The sequence below is a fragment of the Podarcis raffonei genome, chromosome 1, assembly GCF_027172205.1.
Source record: "Podarcis raffonei isolate rPodRaf1 chromosome 1, rPodRaf1.pri, whole genome shotgun sequence".
In the NCBI taxonomy this organism is placed as follows: Eukaryota; Metazoa; Chordata; class Lepidosauria; order Squamata; family Lacertidae; genus Podarcis; species Podarcis raffonei.
The window spans coordinates 117,484,358-117,505,585 of NC_070602.1; the positions used below are offsets into that span (position 1 = coordinate 117,484,358).

General features: G+C 47.0%; 1 protein-coding gene across 2 annotated transcripts in view; it reads left to right on the plus strand.

Moving 5' to 3' along the window:
* Window positions 1-20,616, plus strand: part of SLC25A12 (solute carrier family 25 member 12) — a 60,692-nt gene extending 40,076 nt beyond the window's left edge. For both annotated transcript variants that reach the window (XM_053359658.1, XM_053359667.1), the window contains exons 13-18: window positions 248-328; window positions 13,489-13,629; window positions 16,376-16,514; window positions 17,838-17,996; window positions 18,143-18,233; window positions 20,034-20,616. In XM_053359658.1, coding sequence (XP_053215633.1) covers window positions 248-328; window positions 13,489-13,629; window positions 16,376-16,514; window positions 17,838-17,996; window positions 18,143-18,233; window positions 20,034-20,226 — 804 coding nt within the window. In that variant the 3' untranslated portion in view covers window positions 20,227-20,616. The remainder of the gene's footprint in view (window positions 1-247; window positions 329-13,488; window positions 13,630-16,375; window positions 16,515-17,837; window positions 17,997-18,142; window positions 18,234-20,033) is intronic.
* Window positions 20,617-21,228: the final 612 nt, after the last annotated feature.

A 21,228-nucleotide genomic window follows, 5' to 3' on the forward strand; every position in this document is an offset into this window, starting at 1 on the left:
AAAAGAGAAACAGAACCTGTGTAGAAGAGAAGATAAATGGAGGAGGTGAGGAGAACCCAAAACCCATTTCCTTTACAAGGTTGTTACTGTACTTCACCAGATCTTAACCTATTACAGAATTTGTCAGAATGGATTCCAGATATCAAATCCAAATATCCAAATATTGTTTTTTAGATCTCCTGAATAAAACTGTAGACGAGGAAGGTGGAATTGGGGCCTGATGGTATTAATTATGTCTTTCTGTTAGGTCAATGACTTCGTCAGAGACAAATTCACGCAGAGAGACGGTTCCATTCCACTGTATGCAGAGATCCTTGCGGGAGGCTGCGTAAGTATCCCTGCCGTGCGAAGTAGCACACCTTTCCCACTTTGTGCCCATATTAAAATGACTGCCAACACATAACAATTTTATCGCTGTGTCATGGGAAGAGCTGCCGCAATTTTGGTGCTGTTTGTCCCTTTCTGTTGACACCTTTTCCACTGCTGGCTGCTACATGGAGCAGGTTACAGCAAAGCAGGGCATCTCTTTACATTACTACCATCAGCACAGACCTGTTGTTAGAAATGTCAGGTTGTTTTCCCCCACAGAACAGCTCTGATTGTCAACACTGGCTGGAGAAAATGACCGTGAGAAAGCCACGGCTGTATATATATATATATAGAGAGAGAGAGAGAGAGAGAGATGTAGAGCTCTCTCGTTTTTCTGGCAGAAGAGTTCCTTTTGTCTGAAAGGTGGAGAGGAGCTGGATTTATCCCCTGCAGAGCAAATCCGTTGTCTGCTTGCAACAGGATTTATCTGGCTCCAGTTGTTGTTGTTTTTTTTAATCAAGAGGACATTTATGTAAGTAACAATGTACCGTATTTTTTGCTCTATAAGACGCACTTTCCCCCTCCTAAAAAGTAAGGGGAAATGTGTGTGCGTCTTATGGCGCGAATGCAGGCGGGAGGCTCTGCTCAGCGCTCCCTTTAAAGAGCTGCGTGGAGCGTGTGTGCGGCTGCCCTTCTCCCTCCTTGGGGAAAAGCCCCCAAGAGCTGCACACACGCTCCACGTGCTCTTTAAAGGGAGTGCGGCTCTTGGGGGAGCCTTCATCCCGCTGCCCGGGAGAGGCTGTGCGCGGTTATCCCATAAGCCAGCACAGCAAGAGGGATCTCTGCGCAGCGATCCCGCTTGTTGTCCTGGCTTCTGGCTTAGCGCGTGGCTATTGCGGGAGGTGGGGGAAGAGACAGAGCACGCGGCTCTGTCCCTTCCTCCACTTCCCGCAAAAGCCCCCAAGAGCCGTGCTCTCTTTAAAGAGCCGCGTGGAGCGTGTGTGTGGTGCTTGGGGGCTTTTCCCCGAGGAAAAGTCAGTGACGGGCTGCCCCTCTCCCTCCTCAGGGAAAAGCCCGCAAGCACCACACACATGTTCCACGCGGCTCGTGAAAGGGACCGCTGAGCAGAGCCTAGGATGCATACAGGCTCTGCTCAGCGCTCCCTTTAAAGAATATTTTTTTCCTTGCATTCCCCCTCTAAAAACTAGGTGTGTCTTATGGTCAGGTGCATCTTATGGAGCGAAAAATACGGCGAACGCAGGGCCAAAAGTGAAACACTTCTGAGCTCCATCGATTTCCATGGGGGAGAGTTAAGCAGGTGCCTAATTCTGTCCCAGTGAAATCAGTGGGAGTTTTAAGTGTTCCGTTGTACATTGTATAGAGGAAGCTGCCTTGTGCCGAGTCAGTACATCAAGTCCATTGTCGTCTACACTGACTGGCAGCAGCTGTCCAAGGCTTCAGACACGGGTCTCTCCCAGCCGAAGCAAGGGGTTAAGCCTGAGACCTTTTGGGTGCAAAGTGAACGCCCCACCACCGACCGAGCTGCCGTCCTTCTCAGAACAATATATCACTGACATTTTCCAGGACGCATTGATTCCCGTGCAGCTTGATTCTTATGGAAATGCAAGGAGTTCCACTCTAACACATTCCTTACTGAAGGGCAGCTGCTCTTTCTGCCCACCTCAGTTCTACTGTACCCTTCAGGAACCCCCCAAGAGTGTGGAGAGTAACTGATGCAAAGGCTGGAGGCAGTTAATCTGTTTCTCAGAGAACCGACAGCCGTTTGAATGAATGTTGGCTGCTTTTGGTGAGCACACGTAGCCCAATTTCACCATGGGTTAATTGTTCAAATACACGCTCAGCCTTGGCTTGCTGTTCTTAAAGCGTTTGGGGAAGGTCCCTGTTGAATTCTCAAACCCGGACCCTGCAACGGTATTGCATTTTTATTGTTTACTATTTATTTGTATATCGCCCTTCGTACGTAAAAGTCAGGATGGTTCGCCATATCATAGTGCTTTCAGTACCTTTTTAAAGAGTTGAGTCGAAAAGCATCTGTCTTCCTATGTAGCTTCTGTCCTCATTTTGGTGAAGCAGTAGACTCGGTTGGGCTTAATGTTATTATCCATTCTAAGCCGACAAAGGTCCGTATAGTTAAAGCTATGGTTTTCCCAGTAGTGATGTATGGAAGTGAGAGCTGGACCATAAAGAAGGCTGATCGCCGAAGAATTGATGCTTTTGAATTATGAGGAATTAAGAGGAGACTCTTGAGAGTCCCATGGACTGCAAGAAGATCAAACCTATCCATTCTTAAGGAAATCAGCCCTGAGTGCTCACTGGAAGGACAGATCGTGAAGCTGAGGCTCTAATACTTTGGCCACCTCACGAGAAGAGAAGACTCCCTGGAAAAGACCCTGATGTTGGGAAAGATGGAGGGCACAAGGAGAAGGGGACGACAGAGGACGAGATGGTTGGACAGTGTTCTCGAAGCTACCAACATGAGTTTGACCAAATTGCGGGAGGCAGTGGAAGACAGGAGTGCCTGGCGTGCTCTGGTCCATGGGGTCACAAAGAGTCGGACATGACTAAACAACAACAACAACAACATCTAAAAGGCCACACCTGAACCATATATGTAGAGCTCTATTACGTCACTTTAAGCAACCCTGCTTCTCCCCAGTGAATCCTGGGCACCATGGTTTGAGAAGGGTGCTGAGAGTTACAGGCGTACCTTGGTTTTCGAACACCTTAGTTTTGGCTCCCGAATGCCACAAACCCAGAAGTGACTGTTCCAGTTTGCGAACTATTTTTGGAAGCCGAACGTCCGACGGGGCTTCTGATTGGCTGCAGGAGCTTCCTGCAGCCAATCAGAAGCCGCTCTTTGGTTTCCAAACGTTTTGGAAGTTGAACAGACTTCTGGAACGGATCCAAGGTATGACCGTATTCCCATCACAGAGCTGAGTGGTTTGAACACCAGTCCCTCTTCCCAGGGAACTCTGGGAACTGTACCTCTGTGAGATACACAGGTTAAACCACAGAGCGTAGGACTTGCTGATCAGAAGGTCGGCAGTTCGAATCCCCGCAGCGGGGTGAGCTCCCGTTGCTTGGTCCCTGCTCCTGCCAACCTAGCAATTCGAAAGCATGTCAAAGTGCAAGTAGATAAATAGGTACCGCTCCGGCGGAAAGGTAAACGGCGTTTCCGTGCACTGCTCTGGTTTCCCAGAAGAGGCTTAGTCATGCTGGCCACATGACCTGGAAGCTGTACGCCGGCTCCCTCGGCCAATAAAGCGAGATGAGCGCCCCAACCCCAGAGTCAGCCACGACTGGACCTAATGGTCAGGGGTCCCTTTACCTTTAACAACTTTCAACACCCTTAACAAACTGCAGCGCCCAGGATTCTTCCAAAGTGCTGTAATAATGCTTTAGATGTATGGTGCAGCTGTGGCCAAAGAGGCCGGAGCCCTCCCCGGGTTTGGATCTGGGAACTCTTAATAACTTCCAGTTGAACAGGCTGGATGGAAATCTCTTCAGCTTGTCACCAAAACCATGGGCAATGAGGCTGTTGACCTCTGCAAAACTCTGAATTCAAAGAGGCAGCCCTGGAGTGATGCTGTTCTTACTTCTCCCTGATTAGAAATGGCAGCCCTGTAGATACCCCAGCCTTCGCTTGTCAGCGTACAAACCCACGTTTGGGAAAGGCAACAACTGAGCGAGTTATAGCCGTACCCCAGAGAGAACCTAATCTCGCTTTTGAAGGCCCATTAGAGCAGCTACAGTTATATGGAAGAGACCCCTCAACCCCGCAAATAAATGTAATTCAAAGGCCTGACACATCTGCTGACTTCTCCCCCCCCCCTTCCCGCCGCCAGCCCCCCACATCAGCTATAAACTGCTGGGGGCTGCTGTGGTTTCATATGGAAGCCCACACAGCCCAACGGCAGTATAATTTTTATGAAAATGTATGCACATTTTAAATTAGACTTGAGTTCCTTTAAAAAAAAAAATTGCTTGAGGATGTTTTCAGGTATGCATTCATTAGGCTATTTCCCCCCCTGCTGAGACATGTGTTCAGTAAGGAATCTTAGCGATTTCTGTTTCGGTAATGAACTTTGATTATTAGGGTTACTAACTTAATATCGTTTTGTACCAAAACATGTTTCTAGCATGGGCAAGTCTTCATTAAGCGCTACCTCTGTCCCTTTTTGCTCAAGGCATTTTAAACTGAAGTGTAGTCCGTCGTTCACACCGAGAACATTGGAACATCAAAAGCTGAGCTCATCATTGCCTACTCTGGCTTGCAAAGCATCTCAGAAAGATGTATTTCCCAGCCGTATGTGGAGATGTTGGGGTTTGAACCCAGGAACTTTGCTCTCCCACTAAGCTATGATGCTCCCCTTGGGTAGCAGAGGAGGAATCCTAAGAGTTTTCTGGCTCTGAATTGCACATCCTCTGCCCCAAGTACTAAAAGAGCAATGCTACCTGCACAAATGTCTCTGAGCCAACACGTTGCAGAAAGGCAAATGTTTGAGCGCTTCCCCAGTAAAGCTGTGGGGTTTTTTTTAAATAAAAAATCTATTTAAAAGAAAGTCTTCTCTTCTTGGTCCCAGGGCATTTTAGGGCTTCTTATAGGCAATAACTAGCACCCTAAAGCAGAGACATCACCTTGCCAACAAAGGTCCGTATAGTTAAAGCTATGGTTTTCCCAGTATTGATGTATGGAAGTGAGAGCTGGACCATAAAGAAGGCTGATCGCCAAAGAATTGATGCTTTTGAATTAAGGTGCTGGAGGAGACTGCAAGAAGATGAAACCTATCCATTCTGAAGGAAATCAGCCCTGAGTGCTCACTGGAAGGACAGTTCCTGAAGCTGAGGCTCCAATACTTTGGCCACCTCATGAGAAGAGAAAACTCCCTGGAAAAGACCCTGATGTTGGGAAAGATTGAGGGCACAAGGAGAAGGGGACAGCAGAGGACAAGATGGCTGGATAGTGTTCTTGAAGCTATTAACATGAGTTTGACCAAACTGCAGGAGGCAGTGGAAGACAGGAGTGCCTGGCGTGCTCTGGTCCATGGGGTCACGAAGAGTTGGACACGACTAAACAACAACAAAGCACCCTAAATTGCACTCTGAAACAGCTGGCGCAATAAAAGGGGCCACATGATCCCAGCACCTTGCCCCAGTCGAGATTTTAGCCCCTGCATTCCTCATGTATCGAGGCTCCTAAATGCTTTTCAAAGGCAGCCTCACGTTGTGTGTGATTCTAGTGCAGCCGAACGGTAAGTGATGCATGTAGGACCGTGGGCAGGTTTGACCCTACCAGGAGTGGGCAGCCCCATCGGAACTGGGGGGGAATCGCAATAGAGGTGCTGTAGGGATAGAAAGGGAGGGATTCCTTTTATTGGAGCAGGGCTGTTGGTTTCTGTAGACGGCGTCTTCAAAGTGGCCGTATTTCCAGAAGGGGCAGGATGATGTAGCTGACCGACGTCGGCTGTACAGAAGTGGAATCACCTAGCTATCTCCCCTGTGTGCTTCTGTTTTTAAGAAACAGGAAGAAAGGGAGGCAGGGACTTTATTACTTTCACAGCATCGTTCCATATACAGTGGTACCTCGGGTTTAGTACTTAATTTGTTCCAGAGGTCCATTCTTAACCTGAAACTGTTCTTAACCTGAGATACCACTTAAGCTAATGGGGCCTCCTGCTGCCGCTGCATGATTTCTGTTCTCATCCTGAAGCAAAGTTCTTAACCCAAGGTACTATTTCTGGGTTAGCGGAGTCTGTAACCTGAAGCGTCTGTAACCTGAAGCGTCTGTAACCCGAGGTACCACTGTACTTGTCAGGCTGCAAGGAGCAGCCCAGGGCACACAGTTGACTGTGCATCCTTTTTTGTAAAAAGCCCCATTGTGAGGATGGAGTGATGTGCTGGGGGGGAAAATTTCCCAAGATCCCTAAAAGCAGAGGGTGCTTAATGCGCACTTGCCTGAGAGAGTTAGCACAAATTTCTGGAGCTTAGCTGGGAGAAGGGAGTGTGAGCACCTAGACATCGTCTCCTAAGATCAATCTAAGTCAAAGGACAATGTTTTCAGTGTGGGGAAAAGTTTTGGTCCGGGACACTGTCTGTTTTCAGCAAGAGGAAGCGGGTGTTGGGGGCAGGGCTGAGGCGCCTCCCCCCCTTTCCCCCTTTGTGTATTGTGCCTCACGGGTGGAATTGGAAAGGGCAAGAGGTCTCCTCTTCCAGGGTCACTTGTGCATTTCCTTCCGCCTCTGGCATGTCAAAAGGTGTTTGCTGTGGGATCTCAGACTGCATCTCTTCTCTCATAACCTTTGCTGTCAGCTTGAGTTTTTTTGCATTTGTTCCTCGTGGAGACTTTATTTTACATGACGTTAAGGTTAAGCAAGGGAGCTTGAATTGTTCCTACTCCTGATCTGTATGAATAACCTCCATTCAGGATTGAATTTGTCATGTTGCTGCCCAAAAAGGTGTCTGTCATAATTTAGGAACCGTTTTCTGCGTGTGCGAATAGCTGGGCTTGTATCGGGCTTATTATTTGGACACTGCATTTGAATGGGGCTGTTGTTTATAGCACAGCCATGCCAATGCGCTCTCAGAATGTCTGCATAGATTCGTTTTTCCAGGGTGTTCTGCCCCCTCCCCGCTGAGGGTTTGAAACCAAGTTTCCTTGGTCTCCCCTCCTTAATAAATTTCAGTTTCTAAAGCAGTGATAACACCCATGCTGCTACCATAGCCATTACTACAGTGGGACATCTGTTGGGTACCAGTATTATGCTACATGCTGCACAGAGCCAGAGTCAAGTCATGTTTGTCCAAAGGGACAGGGATACGGGTGGCGCTGTGGTCTAAATCACTGAACCTCTTGGGCTTGCCGGTTGGAAGGTCGACAGTTCAAATCCCTGCGACGGGGTGAGCTCCTGTTGCTCTGTCCCAGCTCCTGCCAACCTAGCAGTTCGAAAGCACGCCAGTGCAAGTAGATAAATAGGTACCGCTGCGGCGGGAAAGTAAATGGTGTTTCCCTACGCTCTGGCTTCCGTCAGTGTTCTGTTGCGCCAGAAGCGGTTTAGTCCTGCTGGCCACATGACCCGGAAAGCTGTCTCTGGACAAACGCCAGTTCCCTTCGCCTGAAAGCGAGATGAGTGCCGTAATCTCATAGTCGCCTTTGACTGGACTTAACCGTCCAGGTGTCCTTTGCATTTACCTTGTCCAGAGGGGCTCCAGTTCCACCTTAACAAAATACCTTCACTGATCATCACTTAATATAAGGAATGGAACTCTGGAACAAATTATTCCACAGTTCAGCCACTGATCCAGGATGGAAAGTTTTAGGATTCCAGATTAATCCAGTCAAGTCATTGCACAATGAGAATGGCTTACTCTCATGCAATGGAACTTCCCCTCCCCCTCCGTCCGTTCCCCCCCCCCGCATTTATCTAAATCTGCTCCTGAGTGTATGGAGACACCCCTCCCCCAGAGCAGATTAAGGGGCAGTTTGGGGGGGGGCAGAATGAAAAAATCCATCTACACAGGAAGAAGTGTTTCTGCTAATGCAATGGCTTTATTTGTTTCTTTAGAAAATCCATAAACATGCTGCTGTAAAATAAATTCCCCCAAGCTTCCGTATGCAATATGACTAAAACATGTAAGCCAGTTAAAAACAAGTATGCATAAAGCCATCTTTTTTTAAAGTTCAAAAAGTACATAATGTGCACTAAACATGGTGAGACGTAAATAAAAGAGAAAAGGAGAAAGAGAACCTGTGTTTAACCTATTACAGTATTTGTAAGAATGGATTCCAAATATCGTTGAATTTTTCCATGGCACGTCTTCGTTTATATGCAAGATGTTCATATGTTGCGAGTTTGTATAAATCTTCAATCATAGAAGGGAGCCACATTTTTATTTTTCCAATTCACCAGTATCAAAGATGCATAAAACCATCTTTAAAAACCAAGGTAAAATCAGTGAAGCTTTTAAAATAAGTGTAACTAACTTGTGTGTCTGGATAAGCTTGCTGAAATTAAAACCTTTTCATCAAGCATGTAAAAATAAATAAATAGAGAAGCCACACCTTCCTAATGTCAAGTGGCAGGGAGTTCCAGAGCACAGATGCTGCCACACTGAAGGAATGACTCGTCGCATATGCGGAACGGGCATTGTGTAGCACTTGTAAAAGTGTGAGTTCCACAGACCAAAGTGAACAAGGGGACACATTTAAGGCAATCCTTGAAGTAAACTGGTCTATAGCAGCAAAGCAGATAAGCCTATGTCAACTTTGAACTTGGCCTGGTAACATGACATTGGTCAGTGCAGCCCTCTGTGTGCTGCAGTTCTTGCGGCCGGATCCTTGCACCCAAGTACTTGGAGATGTGTGCATCTTCAGTCCACAGGACTTAAGTGTTGACACCACCAGTCACCTCTTAGAATAGGTAGGAGAATGAGCCCAAGTCCTTGTAGTCCCTCAAGCAGCTGACGGTTGCTGTCAGAGCAGGCAGTCCTGCCAACCTTTGGGGTGTGTATTTTGGGACACACCGAATAGTGTTGCATGCAGGACTCGTGGCCGCACACTTAGTCATGTGCACAGGCAGGAAAGACGTGCACACATTTTCGGAGGTGCTTTGAAAGTTCACTGTGAGGGACTCGGCGGTGGGGCAATTGGCTGAAGTCGGAATTTGCAATATTTTCTGTGCGTTTCCCCTCTGACCTCACACGTGACAGCCTAGGACTGCGGCCTCATCACAGAGCCTTAGACAAGATTTTGCATTTTAATTAAAAGAAATAAGCTACATTGTGCTTCTCAGGCCATCAACACGGTTCTGAAGCCCAAAAAACCTGAAGCTACTGATACAGGTTCCATCAGTCAAAGCTGCATTTTTCTGAAATCCTGTCCCTTTAAAGAGCTTGCTGCTGTTTGTGTACATGCAAAACACCATTTCAACTGCTTTCCACGAAAGGAACTGGGGAAGTTAATTGGGCCGTGATTGGCTTCTCCCTCCCTCTCCTTCGAAAATAAAAATGTTTATGAATTGATCTATTTGACTTTTTTTACAGGGTTATTTTGCCAGCCCTGCAGGAACTCTAATTTCTAAAAGATTAAAAATAAAAACAAAACAACGCCTTGCAAAACAGAATTTCCTGTATATACAGGCACCACAGTAAACTCTAGTGAACCAATCTCAAATGACTAGCCTGGCGAAATTCAATTTCTATTCCTTTTTTAAAGTGTGTGTGTGTGTGTGTGTGTGTGTGTGTGTGTGTGTGATTATCTCAATGAACAAATCTATAACTTTCAAGTCAGTTTTGCCTTGTTTTTTCTAATGGGAGGGGAAGAGAAAATATTTTGCAAAATGCTTAGGCTATCAGTGTGTGTCATCAGTTACCCAGCTCAAACAAACTGCTGACTACAATGCCCACAACTAGGGCTGGGCGAGATATTGTCCAAAACCAAAATTATGATATTGGTTTCGTAATTTTTGACCTAGCGATATATTGCAAATTGTGATGGGTGGGTGGGTGCTTGGCCTGAAAGCGAGATGAGCGCCGCACCCCATAGTCACCTTTGGCTGGACTTAACCAGCCAAGACTTTTACCTTTTTAGGCACTGAAACTACCTTGGTTGCCCTTAGGATGACCTATGTCAAGGGAGAGATGGCAGGGGTATATGACACTGCCGATAGCCACACGGGGGCATTTTGCAGAGAGATCATGATTGTGGAGGAAAGGGTTTTAAATTTCTTCTTTTTGGTGTTGTGATTGTGAAAATCCGCCCCCCCCCCCATTTCCCAGAGCCTATTATTATAATTTTAAAACGAAGTGTCGCAGCCAGCATCACATCCAGCTTTAATTTTGGCAAAGGCAGACAAGCCCTTCCGAGTAGGCGGATCGGTCCAGCCGTCTGTCCCACGATGACCCCTGCACTTTTTCCAGAAGTGAAGGGTGGTTAGACCTATAGCGGGCCAAGGGAAAGTCTAAACATGTCACTTCCCAGTACGTTTACATGCTTCTGGAGCGAAACTGTCACGTTGAATCGCCCTGTGAAATTTTGAAATGCCGCTTGGTGAATGTCTGAGGTTAAAACGCACAACTTGGGAGAGAGCGGTTCATGCAGCAAACCTCCTGTGAGGGACGGGGCTTGCGCTCTTGCTAATGAAATATAAAACAACTTGACAGCTGCTAAATTTGTGTCACACCCAGGCTGGGGAAACTGGTAATATCAATCTGTTTCTGTCTGTATCTTCCCCCACACCTTTTCTTTTTTAAAAAAATATATAATTTTTACTGTAACAGATGTGGTAATGGAGGTGTGCCCATTATTCACTCTGAAACAATGAATTTCCAGTTTAAATGGTAAAAAGCTCTCCTGTTCAAGCCTAAGAGCCCTGCCAATTATTTACAGTAGCAAAAGCCAATTTTCATTCAGCTCACCTTTTGCCATCACTCAAAATCATTTAAACACTGACAAGCACAACAGCAATTAATGCTCCATTCCAGCAGCGACGGTGCCTATTTATATTTTTTAGTCACTTTGCTCGCAGAAATGACCCAAAGCGACTTACAATGCAAACGCTGGAACAGCAAAGTCTCCCAATAAAAACCTAAAACGCACATTTATACGAATCAAAGCCTGCTGTGGGTTGCCACCCTACAGACCTCTTGCGGAGCACAGAAGGGCCTCAGGTGATGATTGCAGAGTTTGGACGGTTGGTTCTTGTTGGGAGAGGCTGGCGGCGAAGTATCGGGGGCAAAACCTGCCCTTCGAACCGAGCCTGGAAACTATTCGGTAGCCAGTGCGGTCGTGCCAGAATTGGTGCTATACGTTTGGGTTGCCCTGCGCCGGTCGAGAGTCCGACTGCCGGACTCTGCAGCAGCTGCACTTTCCGAACTTGCTTCAAGGCCAGCCCCACATATTGCAGTGATCCAGCCTAGAGGTTGCCAGAACATAAGCAACAGAAGGCTTTCCCTGTCCAGAGAAGGTCCCAGTGGGGCCACCGGTCAAAGCTGATGGAAGGCGCAGTGATAGCCAGGCCTTTTCACCCTTGTCTTTTATTCCACCGTAGTCTTTTGTTCCACGTTAGTGGAGGAAGTCCATCGATGAGCAAAAGTCCAGGGGCTTGAGTGGAGGGTCACCCTTGATGGCATTGATAGTCTGTCCCTCCGTTCAGCAGCTGTGTACTTGCACAGTGCTGGTTGCCACAGCCTCACCACCTCCTGGTGAAATGCTCTTCCTTCCTTTATCTGTCGTTTTGCCATGGCTGCTGGTGGTTTTGGCTAGTGAACTGCACTTCTGCTGCCGCTGTGACATCAGCAGCAGCTAGCCAGTCACGTGCCTCTGGTTGTCTGCGCTTTCAGAATGCGCTTTCCTGTGTTAGGCTGCGTGCAAAATTGCAAACCCCACTAAGACTGGGTGAGCTGCTCTCTGGTTTTCCACCTACCGACTGAAAAACTTGCTTATTTGTTCTGTACCAAGAAGAAGGAAAGCACGGCATAATAGACATTTGTTTATTATTGCAATTTCAACTAAAGCATGGTGGGCTGCCCTAAAACATTGGCTCAGGATTTCAGTGTTTGATCTAGGGAAGGGTTTGTACCAACACCTGACCAATGAGGAATTTGTCAGCAAATGGCAGAAAACCATGGCTAGAAAAGCTACCTCTACTGGTCTGTCACCCCCCCCAACTGTATTACCTGGGTTATGAAGGCGCCCAAAAGACGTTAAAGCAAAGATTATGGGATAAGGCACACAGTGACTTGCAATCTCGATCACACGCAGTCTGTAGTCTGCTGGCAGTAGGAGTACAATATGGGCATGTCTCTAAGTCAACATCTTGCATTAAAAACCTGACAGTACCAAATTATAGAAGGCTTTTCACCAAAGCCAGACTAAACGTCTTTCCTTCTGCTGTGTTGGATGGCAGGTTGAGAGGAGGTCCCTACCAGGACAGACTTTGCTCATGTGCTCAAGACACCGATTCCATAAAACATATTTTGCTGCACTGTGCAAAATATGAGCAAGCCAGGGCTGAACTGATATTACCCTTGCTGGTACCTTTCCCGGGAAAATCAGAGGCTCACTATGTCAGGTTCCTATTGGAAGACCGGACAGATGCTAGAACATTAGCAGCGGCAAAGTTTTTGTCGGTGGTTGCAAGAACCAATGATCCCTATCTTTTGAACAAAATGCTTGTTTAACCTGGAGGTAGGCTGTGTGAATTGTGCATTGCTTTGTAACGATTTGTTGGGTCTCTGGACCATAATAAAGATTGATTTGATATTATTGTTGTTGTCACTGTTATTAATTTTTACTCGCTGCTTCCCTTGCATGCAGAGGCGAAGGAAGGGGAGGTATCGGGGGGGGGTTCAACCTGGGTGTCACCACTGCAGGGGGTGACAAAATGCTGGGTGGCACTCACCGCGGGGCCTGCAGCGCACCCAAACCACGTGTCTCTCCTGGGAGTGACGCGGTGGCTTGGGGCCCCACAGGCTCCCCGCATCCCCAAACGGTCCGCCTGCTGCCTCCCCCTCAGATGTAGGGCAGCTGAGTGGGAGGAGACAGGCAGACTCCTCTGAAGCCCCACGGAGCGTCCTGCCCCGGATCACCCCACAGGCGGCTGGCGCCGCTCCTGGGCACAGGGCATGTATGCCACCCAAGGCGCCCGATCAGCTTGCTCCGCCGCTGCTTGCACGTGACACAATGTACAAACACCATAGAAACGCATTTATACAAATAAAAAAGGCAGGTCAGTGTATTCAACTGTCTGTACATTCTGTGATGGTTGACACAGATTTTATACTGCTTTCCAGCTTATTCAAGTTACAGGATTGGCTTAGGGGCTGGGGAATATTTGTCTTCTGAACTAAAACACGCCCTACAGAACCGGCTAGGCGGAGGACCATTGGAATAAAAGCGGGAGGCCGAGAGTGGATGTCGGTGGTTCCTCCTTGTGATGCCCCCCTTTTGAATGCCTTCTCAATATTCATGAACTGCAAAAACTGTAGCAGCTCTGATCCCTAGAATATCAGCTAGCGAAGCGAACCTTAAGTTGCCTAAAGCCGTTGCCCGATACTCAATGTGGATGCAAGTTCTTAAGTGTTGGAAAGATCACATGTGGATTTTGGGGTTCTTTGGGGGAGGGGAATCTCTTAACATTGTGTTGTGTTCTGCTCTCGCAGGCAGGAGGGTCTCAGGTCATCTTCACGAATCCCCTGGAGATTGTCAAGATTCGGCTGCAGGTGGCAGGAGAAATCACCACAGGGCCGAAAGTTAGAGCCCTCACCGTTCTAAAGGACTTGGGGCTTTTCGGTCTCTACAAGGTGTATATTTTCTCTCTTTCTGCATTTCACTCGCTCAGATTTGTGTGTGTGTGTGTGTAAATCTTTTCAAATTTGAAAACAATCTCTGCCTGCAGGGTAGCCCCATGGTTGAAAATAGAGAGAAACCCACATTTATATTAGTGGCAGTGGGATGTACAAAAACACTCCCTCGCTTTCTTCCACGGGCTTTTATCCCGAGCCGTAGGGAGTCATGGCTCTGGGGACCCGCTGGCTTCTGGCACAGATCGTTTCAGTGGGAAGAGGTGGTGGGGTGTGTTGTAGAGGGAGGAAAAGTTTCCTTGCCTTTCCCTTTTGTGTTTATTATGGCAGCCCACATAGCCTTAGCATTTATTTCGTGTCTCCGCTATCTCTATTGTTACATTCGCAGCGGGCTGCTCTCTTTGTCTTAATCACACGGCGGTGGCGAAACAGTAGTGTAGTTTAGCAGAATTCAGATCTTTAAGAAGTTAAGTGATGGGATTTGTCAATAATGAATTCGTTTTGTGAAGGGAGGGGGGAGGAGGAATAAAACCCACAACCAACCCAGCGAGGCCCATACCGCTCGGTACTTTTAGCAGAATGCCAGTAAACAGATCCTTTCCCTGCAGGTCTACTTACTTCCATCATTACAGATCAGAGGTAATGGAGCGGAAGCTATTAGTTTTCTTAAACTCAGAAGACTATTTCTTCCGACACCCTTCATGACGGCAAGAGACTAATACGTAAATTCGGCAGAGGCAGGCAGCTGGGCTCCCGAGAAACAGTGTTAACGCCTTTCTTTGTGCACAGAATTTGGTTCCGGAGTGGCAGCTTCCATCTGGAAGTTAGGACACCAGGAACTGCATAGCTATAGCATTTTCCTAAAGGTGTTTTAATACACGGAGCAAGATTTCACTGCAGTTGGGTGGCTGGTATTGTTCCTTGTCACCCTTTCCTTGTAAACCACACACGTGTCTTCAAAGACGATGTGAGTGGGTTGCTAAAAATGAATCTCGGATTCATTTGAATTGAGCAAATGGATTTAGGAGACAGATTATAAATCATTTGGGGATTTAAAGGGGGTGGGGGGCACACCATTAGCTGTGCTAATGGACTTGACGATTAGAATCATAGAATTGTACTGTTGGAAGGGACCACGAGGGTCATCTAGTCCAACCCCCCTGCAATGCAGGAATCTTTTGCCCCATGTGAGACTCGAACCCATGACCCTGAGATTAAGAGTCTCATTATCTACCGATTTTCCTGTCGGTGCTGAGCCTGTTCCAGGGGTGGCAGTAGAGAGGTTGCTACATACCGATGATAGGAGGTATCAATTGGATCATCACAAGTAGACTCTCCTGCCCATAGAATTCAGAAGGACAGTGGCCATAAACGAAGCCCAGAGATGCCTTCTTCCACTGCACACACTGCCACACTACAAAGCATTTTGACTTTCAACCAAAGTGGTGCTTCTCCTTTTTCAGTCTGACGGCTGTGGGTGATTGGTACTTAAAAGTCTTTGAGCATCTCCAATAGATCTTGCAGCCAAGGACTCATACGGTCTGAGCGTTGGGTCTTTTCTTGCTGTTGACTCTGAAGGTTCTCATCCACGTTCAGCTTTCTCCACTTGCCCCCATTGTAAAGAGCCCTGCACCCTCAGTTGTAATATTTGTTCACGGAGCCACAACAGCATTTTCTCAGCCAGGACGTTCCTTTTCAGACATGGCAGGTGGAGTGGGAGGGAACGCAAGAATGTCTTTCATTCATTGCATTTCCCCTGCCCACACTTTCACGAACCCAGGTTGGGTCACCCAAGAAAATAAATATATTGAGAGATACAAAAATGCAGCCAGTACTTAAAATGTCGTAAACTTTTGGTTTAATAATAATGATAATGATGATGATGATGATGATAATAATAATTTATTTATATTTATTATTTATTATTTATACTCCGCCCACCTGGCTGGGTTTCCCCAGCCACTCTAGGTGGCTTCCAACCAAATATTAAAAACAATACAGCATCAGACATTAAAAACTTCCCTATATTGGACCACCTTCAGTTGTCGTTTAAAAGTAAAATAGTTGTTTATTGCCTTGACATCTGCTGGGAGGGCATTCCACAGGGCAGGCGCCACTACCAAGAAGGCCCTTTGCCTGGTTCCCTGTTAACCACACTTCTCACAGTGAGGGAACCACCAGAAGGCCCTCGGCGCTGGACCTCAATGTCCGGGCTGGACGATGGGGGTGGAGACGCTCCTTCAGGTATACAGGACCGAGGCCGTTTAGGGCTTTAAAGGTCAGCAGCAACACTTTGAATTGTGCTCAGAAACGTACAGGGACATCCTTGGCGAAGCGCCCCATGATTTGGCATCAAATACATCCCCAGCAATACTGCAGCGAAAGCGCTCAACTCAAGAGCAATCGCCAGTAAAAGCCTAGCAAAAGAAGCACATTTTAAAATTGGCATTGGAACATAGGCAATTGAGCACCAATTGAATCTCAGGAGGGAAGGAATTCCCCAGCCAGGGTGCCACCACCAAAAAGGCCGGACCCCAGGGCATAGTACAATGTACCTATACTATAGACAGAACCACAAGGCGGCTTCAAACCGGTGTTGCCCACATCTCAGGGCTGAGGCTGGGGAGTCGTTCAGATCCCCTCTTTGCTCCTGGATAGTCCCCGAGCCTTGTGTGTAGAGGCAGTTTGAATTTATCCTGTGTGTCTATAACTTGTTTGCACTTTCCCCCCCTTATTCACGTGACAGGGTGCCAAAGCATGTTTCCTCCGAGATATTCCCTTTTCTGCAATCTATTTTCCTGTGTACGCTCACTGTAAACTGATGCTTGCAGATGAAAATGGCCACGTGGGAGGATTTAATCTGCTTGCAGCTGGTGCTATCGCAGGTAACATTTTACGGCGTGATTTGCAGGCAGCTCCCCTTCTCTCACATACCTCTCCCCCCCCCCCCACTTGCCAAACCTGTCCCCTTTCCTAGCAATCGTTAATATTCATCAGAGCCAAGGATAGGAAGCTAATACACTATTGTATCTAGCTTAATCTAAATTTGATCACTTTTATCCTTGGTGGGAGGTAGTGTAATTTTGACGAGAGCTAATTACATTTGCATAATGTGGATAAACAGCTTAATGCAGCTCAGCAACTTGTAGTCAAATTTGTACTGTTGGCCTCGATAGGGGAGTTGCGATTGTTTCAAAGCTCTCAATGTGGGAGGCTTGGCGTTTAAAACCTCAAGGAAACATACAGAGGCGAGTTTTTAAAAATTATCTTGTCTGGGTTTCCTTCATTTGGGAAGGAGCTGACATCATATCTAGAATAAGAGTGTGTTTTAGGAGGTTGAAATTCAAAATTATTCTTTTGGGAGAGCCAAAATTCACTTCATCGGCAACTTGTTTGAAGGAGAAGCCATTAAAATAGTTCGCATAAGCATTTATTTGAAGCAGAAAGCAATTTTATGGCGCAGTCCTTCTTTCCTGTGCCCCTGGGTGGGAAGGCGTTTGTTCAGAGATTTCTGCTAAAGCCTCTGCTCCCCTTTCCATTGCTGGATCTGTCAAGCCTGTTGCCATTCAGACAGGCATAATACATGGTGTCCGATCATTGCTGATTATGTGACTTTGTATATGAGTTATTTACCAGCTTCACACTTTATGCCAGAGTACATTTCACCACATGGGTATTTGAAGCCCTAAACAGCTCCACCCCCATCGTTGAGCTTGGACACTGAGGTCCAGCTCCAAGGGTCTTTTGGCGGTTCCCTCCCTGGGAGAAGTGAGGTTACAGGGAACCAGGCAGAGGGCCTTCTCGGTAGTGGCACCCGCCCTGTGGAACGCCCTCCCATCAGATGCCAAGGAAATAAACAACTATCTGACTTTGAGAAGATGTGAAGGCAACCATGTATCGGGAAGTTTTTAATGTTTGATGTTTTACTGCGTTTCATTTTTTTCCACTTGTTGAAAGATGCCCAGAGCGCCTGGGGCAACCCAGTCAGATGGGCGGCATGTAAATAATAAACTATTATTATAATTATATTGAATGTACTCTGGCATAAAGCGTTAAGCTGCACACGAGGAAAGGAGAAGCTGCTGTTGGCTTTTGGTTTTTTTACAAATGTGACTTCAACCGTTATTGGTATTCATATTCTTTGGTGTTAGAAATGTTTCTGCCCGTCTCTGTTTGCGTTAAACTAAACATTCATTTCTCCTGAAAAGGTGTGCCTGCTGCTTCCTTGGTGACCCCTGCTGATGTCATCAAGACGAGACTGCAAGTGGCGGCTCGCGCTGGTCAAACGACGTACAATGGAGTTGTTGACTGCTTTGGAAAGATACTTCGAGAAGAAGGCCCCGCAGCTTTCTGGAAAGGAGCCGCAGGTAAGGAAAAGAGGCGGGGGGTGTGGGTACATTTGTAACTTCTGTTTTAATTTAAAGAAGACTAGAGAGTCCCAAGGCTCGCAACCATTCAGTTTGATAAAATTAAATACCTGCTCAATAAAGATTGTGCTTATTCTGTTCAACAGCACGAGTGTTCAGATCTTCACCCCAGTTTGGCGTCACTCTAGTGACCTATGAACTTTTGCAGCGCTGGCTCTATGTTGATTTTGGAGGCATGTAAGTACAGTTTACCATCCTCTAAACCAGGCTTCCTCAACCTCGGCCCTCCAGACGTTTTTGGCCTACAACCCCCATGATCCCTAGCTAGCAGGACCAGTGGTCAGGGATGATGGGAATTGTAGTCTCAAAACATCTGGAGGACCGAAGTTGAGGAAGCCTGATCTAAACCAAGCGCAGGGAACCTGTGGCCCTTGATACAATGTTCAACTTGCAACTTTCATCAGCCTCAGCCAGCATGGGCAAGGATGATGGAAGATGGGGTCCAACAACATCTGGAGAACCACATCCCTTCTTGCTTGGTGAAAAATGGACTGGTACATTTAGATTAAATTGTGTTTTCTAATTATAAACAGGAGAGTACAGCAACCTAGAATATACTCTTCAACACTCCAGTTTTCATTACTGGTCTTAGTGTAAGGTTGAGGCACTAACAGGCAGGTGATGCGCTACAAGAAATATAGGGAATCTGTGGCCATCCATATGTTGTTATTGTTGGACTCCAACTCAGCCCCAGGCAGCATAGTCAATGATCAGGGTTGGTAAATAAGTGTCTGCACCATCCAGCAGTTCCTCAGCTTTTCTCCCTTCAAGCTTAGAATTTCTGCATTTTTAAACTAAGAGTCCACTGGGACGCGGGTGGCACTGTGGGTTAAGCCACAGAGCCTAGGACTTGCTGATCAGAAGGTCGGCGGTTCGAACCCCCATGACAGGGTGAGCTCCTGTTGCTCAGTCCCTGCTCCTGCCAACCTAGCAGTTCAAAAGCACGTCAGAGTGCAAGTAGATAAATAGGTACCGCTCCGGCGGGAAGGTAAATGGCGTTTCCATGCGCTGCTCTGGTTCACCAGAAGCGGCTTAGTCATGCTGGCCACATGACCTGGAAGCTGTATGCCAGCTCCCTCGGCCAGTAAAGCGAGATGAGTGCTGCAACCCCAGATTCGGCCACGACTGGACCTAATGGTCAGGGGTCCCTTTACCTTTAAACTAAGAGTCAGAATCCAAGTCAAAGCTTATGGCCAATTTACTGTCCTTGGCTGGTGGCATTCAAGGTATATACGATGAATCCTAGAAGAACCCTGTGGTGTCGGCTGTTAAAAAGATTCAGGCCTTGGTTGATGTAAGCCATCATGCAAAAGGGTGTTTCATGGGGAGAGAAAAAGCCCAGTGAACAACACCTGACCCAGTCCTAGCTATTTCAGATCTGCATATACATTCCCTAGTGAGTGATCTGTTGGATCAGCTCTGAGTACCTGATCTAGATTCATGCCAAGCCATGCTCAACACTGTTAAAAACTGACAAAAAGATGCATGGATGGGCCGAGATCATGAGTGTAACGCTTCAGGTATGGGTAGGGAACCTGTATGGGCTGGTGGTCCAAATCTTTATTTGCCCGTGGGCTAACTTTGACAGGTGGATGGAGCCATCTGTCATGGATGCTTTGGCTGAGATTCCTGCATTGCAGGGGGTTGGACTAGATGACCCTTGGTGCCCCTTTCCAGCTCTACGATTCTGTGTCAGGTGACTGGGGTGCGGGTGGTTTCACCTGTCGAATTTGATTTGCAATAGTGTGGTTGCTTCAGCAGCACGTTCCCCACAGGGAACATGCTAGCAAAGCAGTACCCAGAGCAGAACTGAAACACCCCCTCCACAGTGGTTATGGGGAAATTGCCTTACAGGCCATATTGGACTCCCAGGTAGGTCAAGATTTGCCCCACAGGTTTCCCACCCCTGCCTTAAAGAAACAGCGTTATGCTGATGAAACCTGAACTCTGCTAATTTTCTCTTTGCCTCCTTACCAGCAAACCCTCCGGCTCAGAACCTACACCCAAGTCTCGAATCTCCGGCCTTCCTCCTGCCAATCCCGACCACATAGGTGGATATCGACTTGCAACAGCTACTTTTGCTGGGATAGAGAACAAATTTGGCCTCTCTCTTCCAAAGTTTAAATCAGGTGCCGTTTCAGCACAGCCCAAAGCAGCCGCTCCTTCCTGAGCCAGATTAAAAAGTAGTGCCATGGACAGAGAGCTACAGCCGTGGCTCTGCTCCTCCAGTCAGCTGCATGATGCTCTAGCTGAATAGAGCACTGACATCGAATCACTCCTTTCTATCCAAAACACAGCTAATCATTTGCACACGGGAGACCGATTCAAGCTTTAAGTTCTATGCGTAGAATAAGTAACTAGGGCTTGGCTTAGCACAGCTTGCACTCCATGTTACTGTACATATTGTACAACTTTGTACAGAGACATTATCATGGCATTGAAATGCAACTGCATTTGTAGAAACAGGTGTTGCGGTTCTAAATAGTTTGAAATGTACAGAATGTTTTGGAAAGTGTTTTATTAAAAATCATGTGACAATAAAATTTATTAAAACCAAGAATGACAGGGTTCTTTTTGTGTTCTAAGCTAAATTACTCCATAGGAAGCAAACAGATTAAGTTACCCTTTTGGACAACCTTGCTATAGTCTGCAAGGCAGCAAGAGGTGAAGAAATGCAAAAAGATGAAAATGTTTGCTGGTAAGAAATGGTGCAAACTCCCTCCCCCAGCAACTGGTATTCAGGACACAGGCTTTGGTGGAGGAGGCAGAGCATAGCCATCATGGCTAGGAGCTAGGATAGTCCTCTCCTCCATCAATTTGCCTAATCCTCTTTTAAAACCATTTCATTTGGTGGCCATCACTGCCTCATGTGGGTGTGAGTTCCGCAGTTTTAACTACTGTCATTTCTCCAAGAAGTTGCAACTGCTACACCCTTTCTGCATAGGGGAATCATTCCATCCCCTCAAACATGTTGGTTGCCCCTTTCTGAACCTTTTCCCAAATGTACGATATCCTTTTTGAGGTGAGGCGACCAGAGCCATACACATTACTCTAATGCATTTGCACCAGAATGCCTTATAACAGTGTTATGATATGAGCAGTTTTTCTACCCAGTCTCTTTCCTAGCATGAGTCGATGGCTTCATCCCTCTATCGGCTATAATACTGCGCCT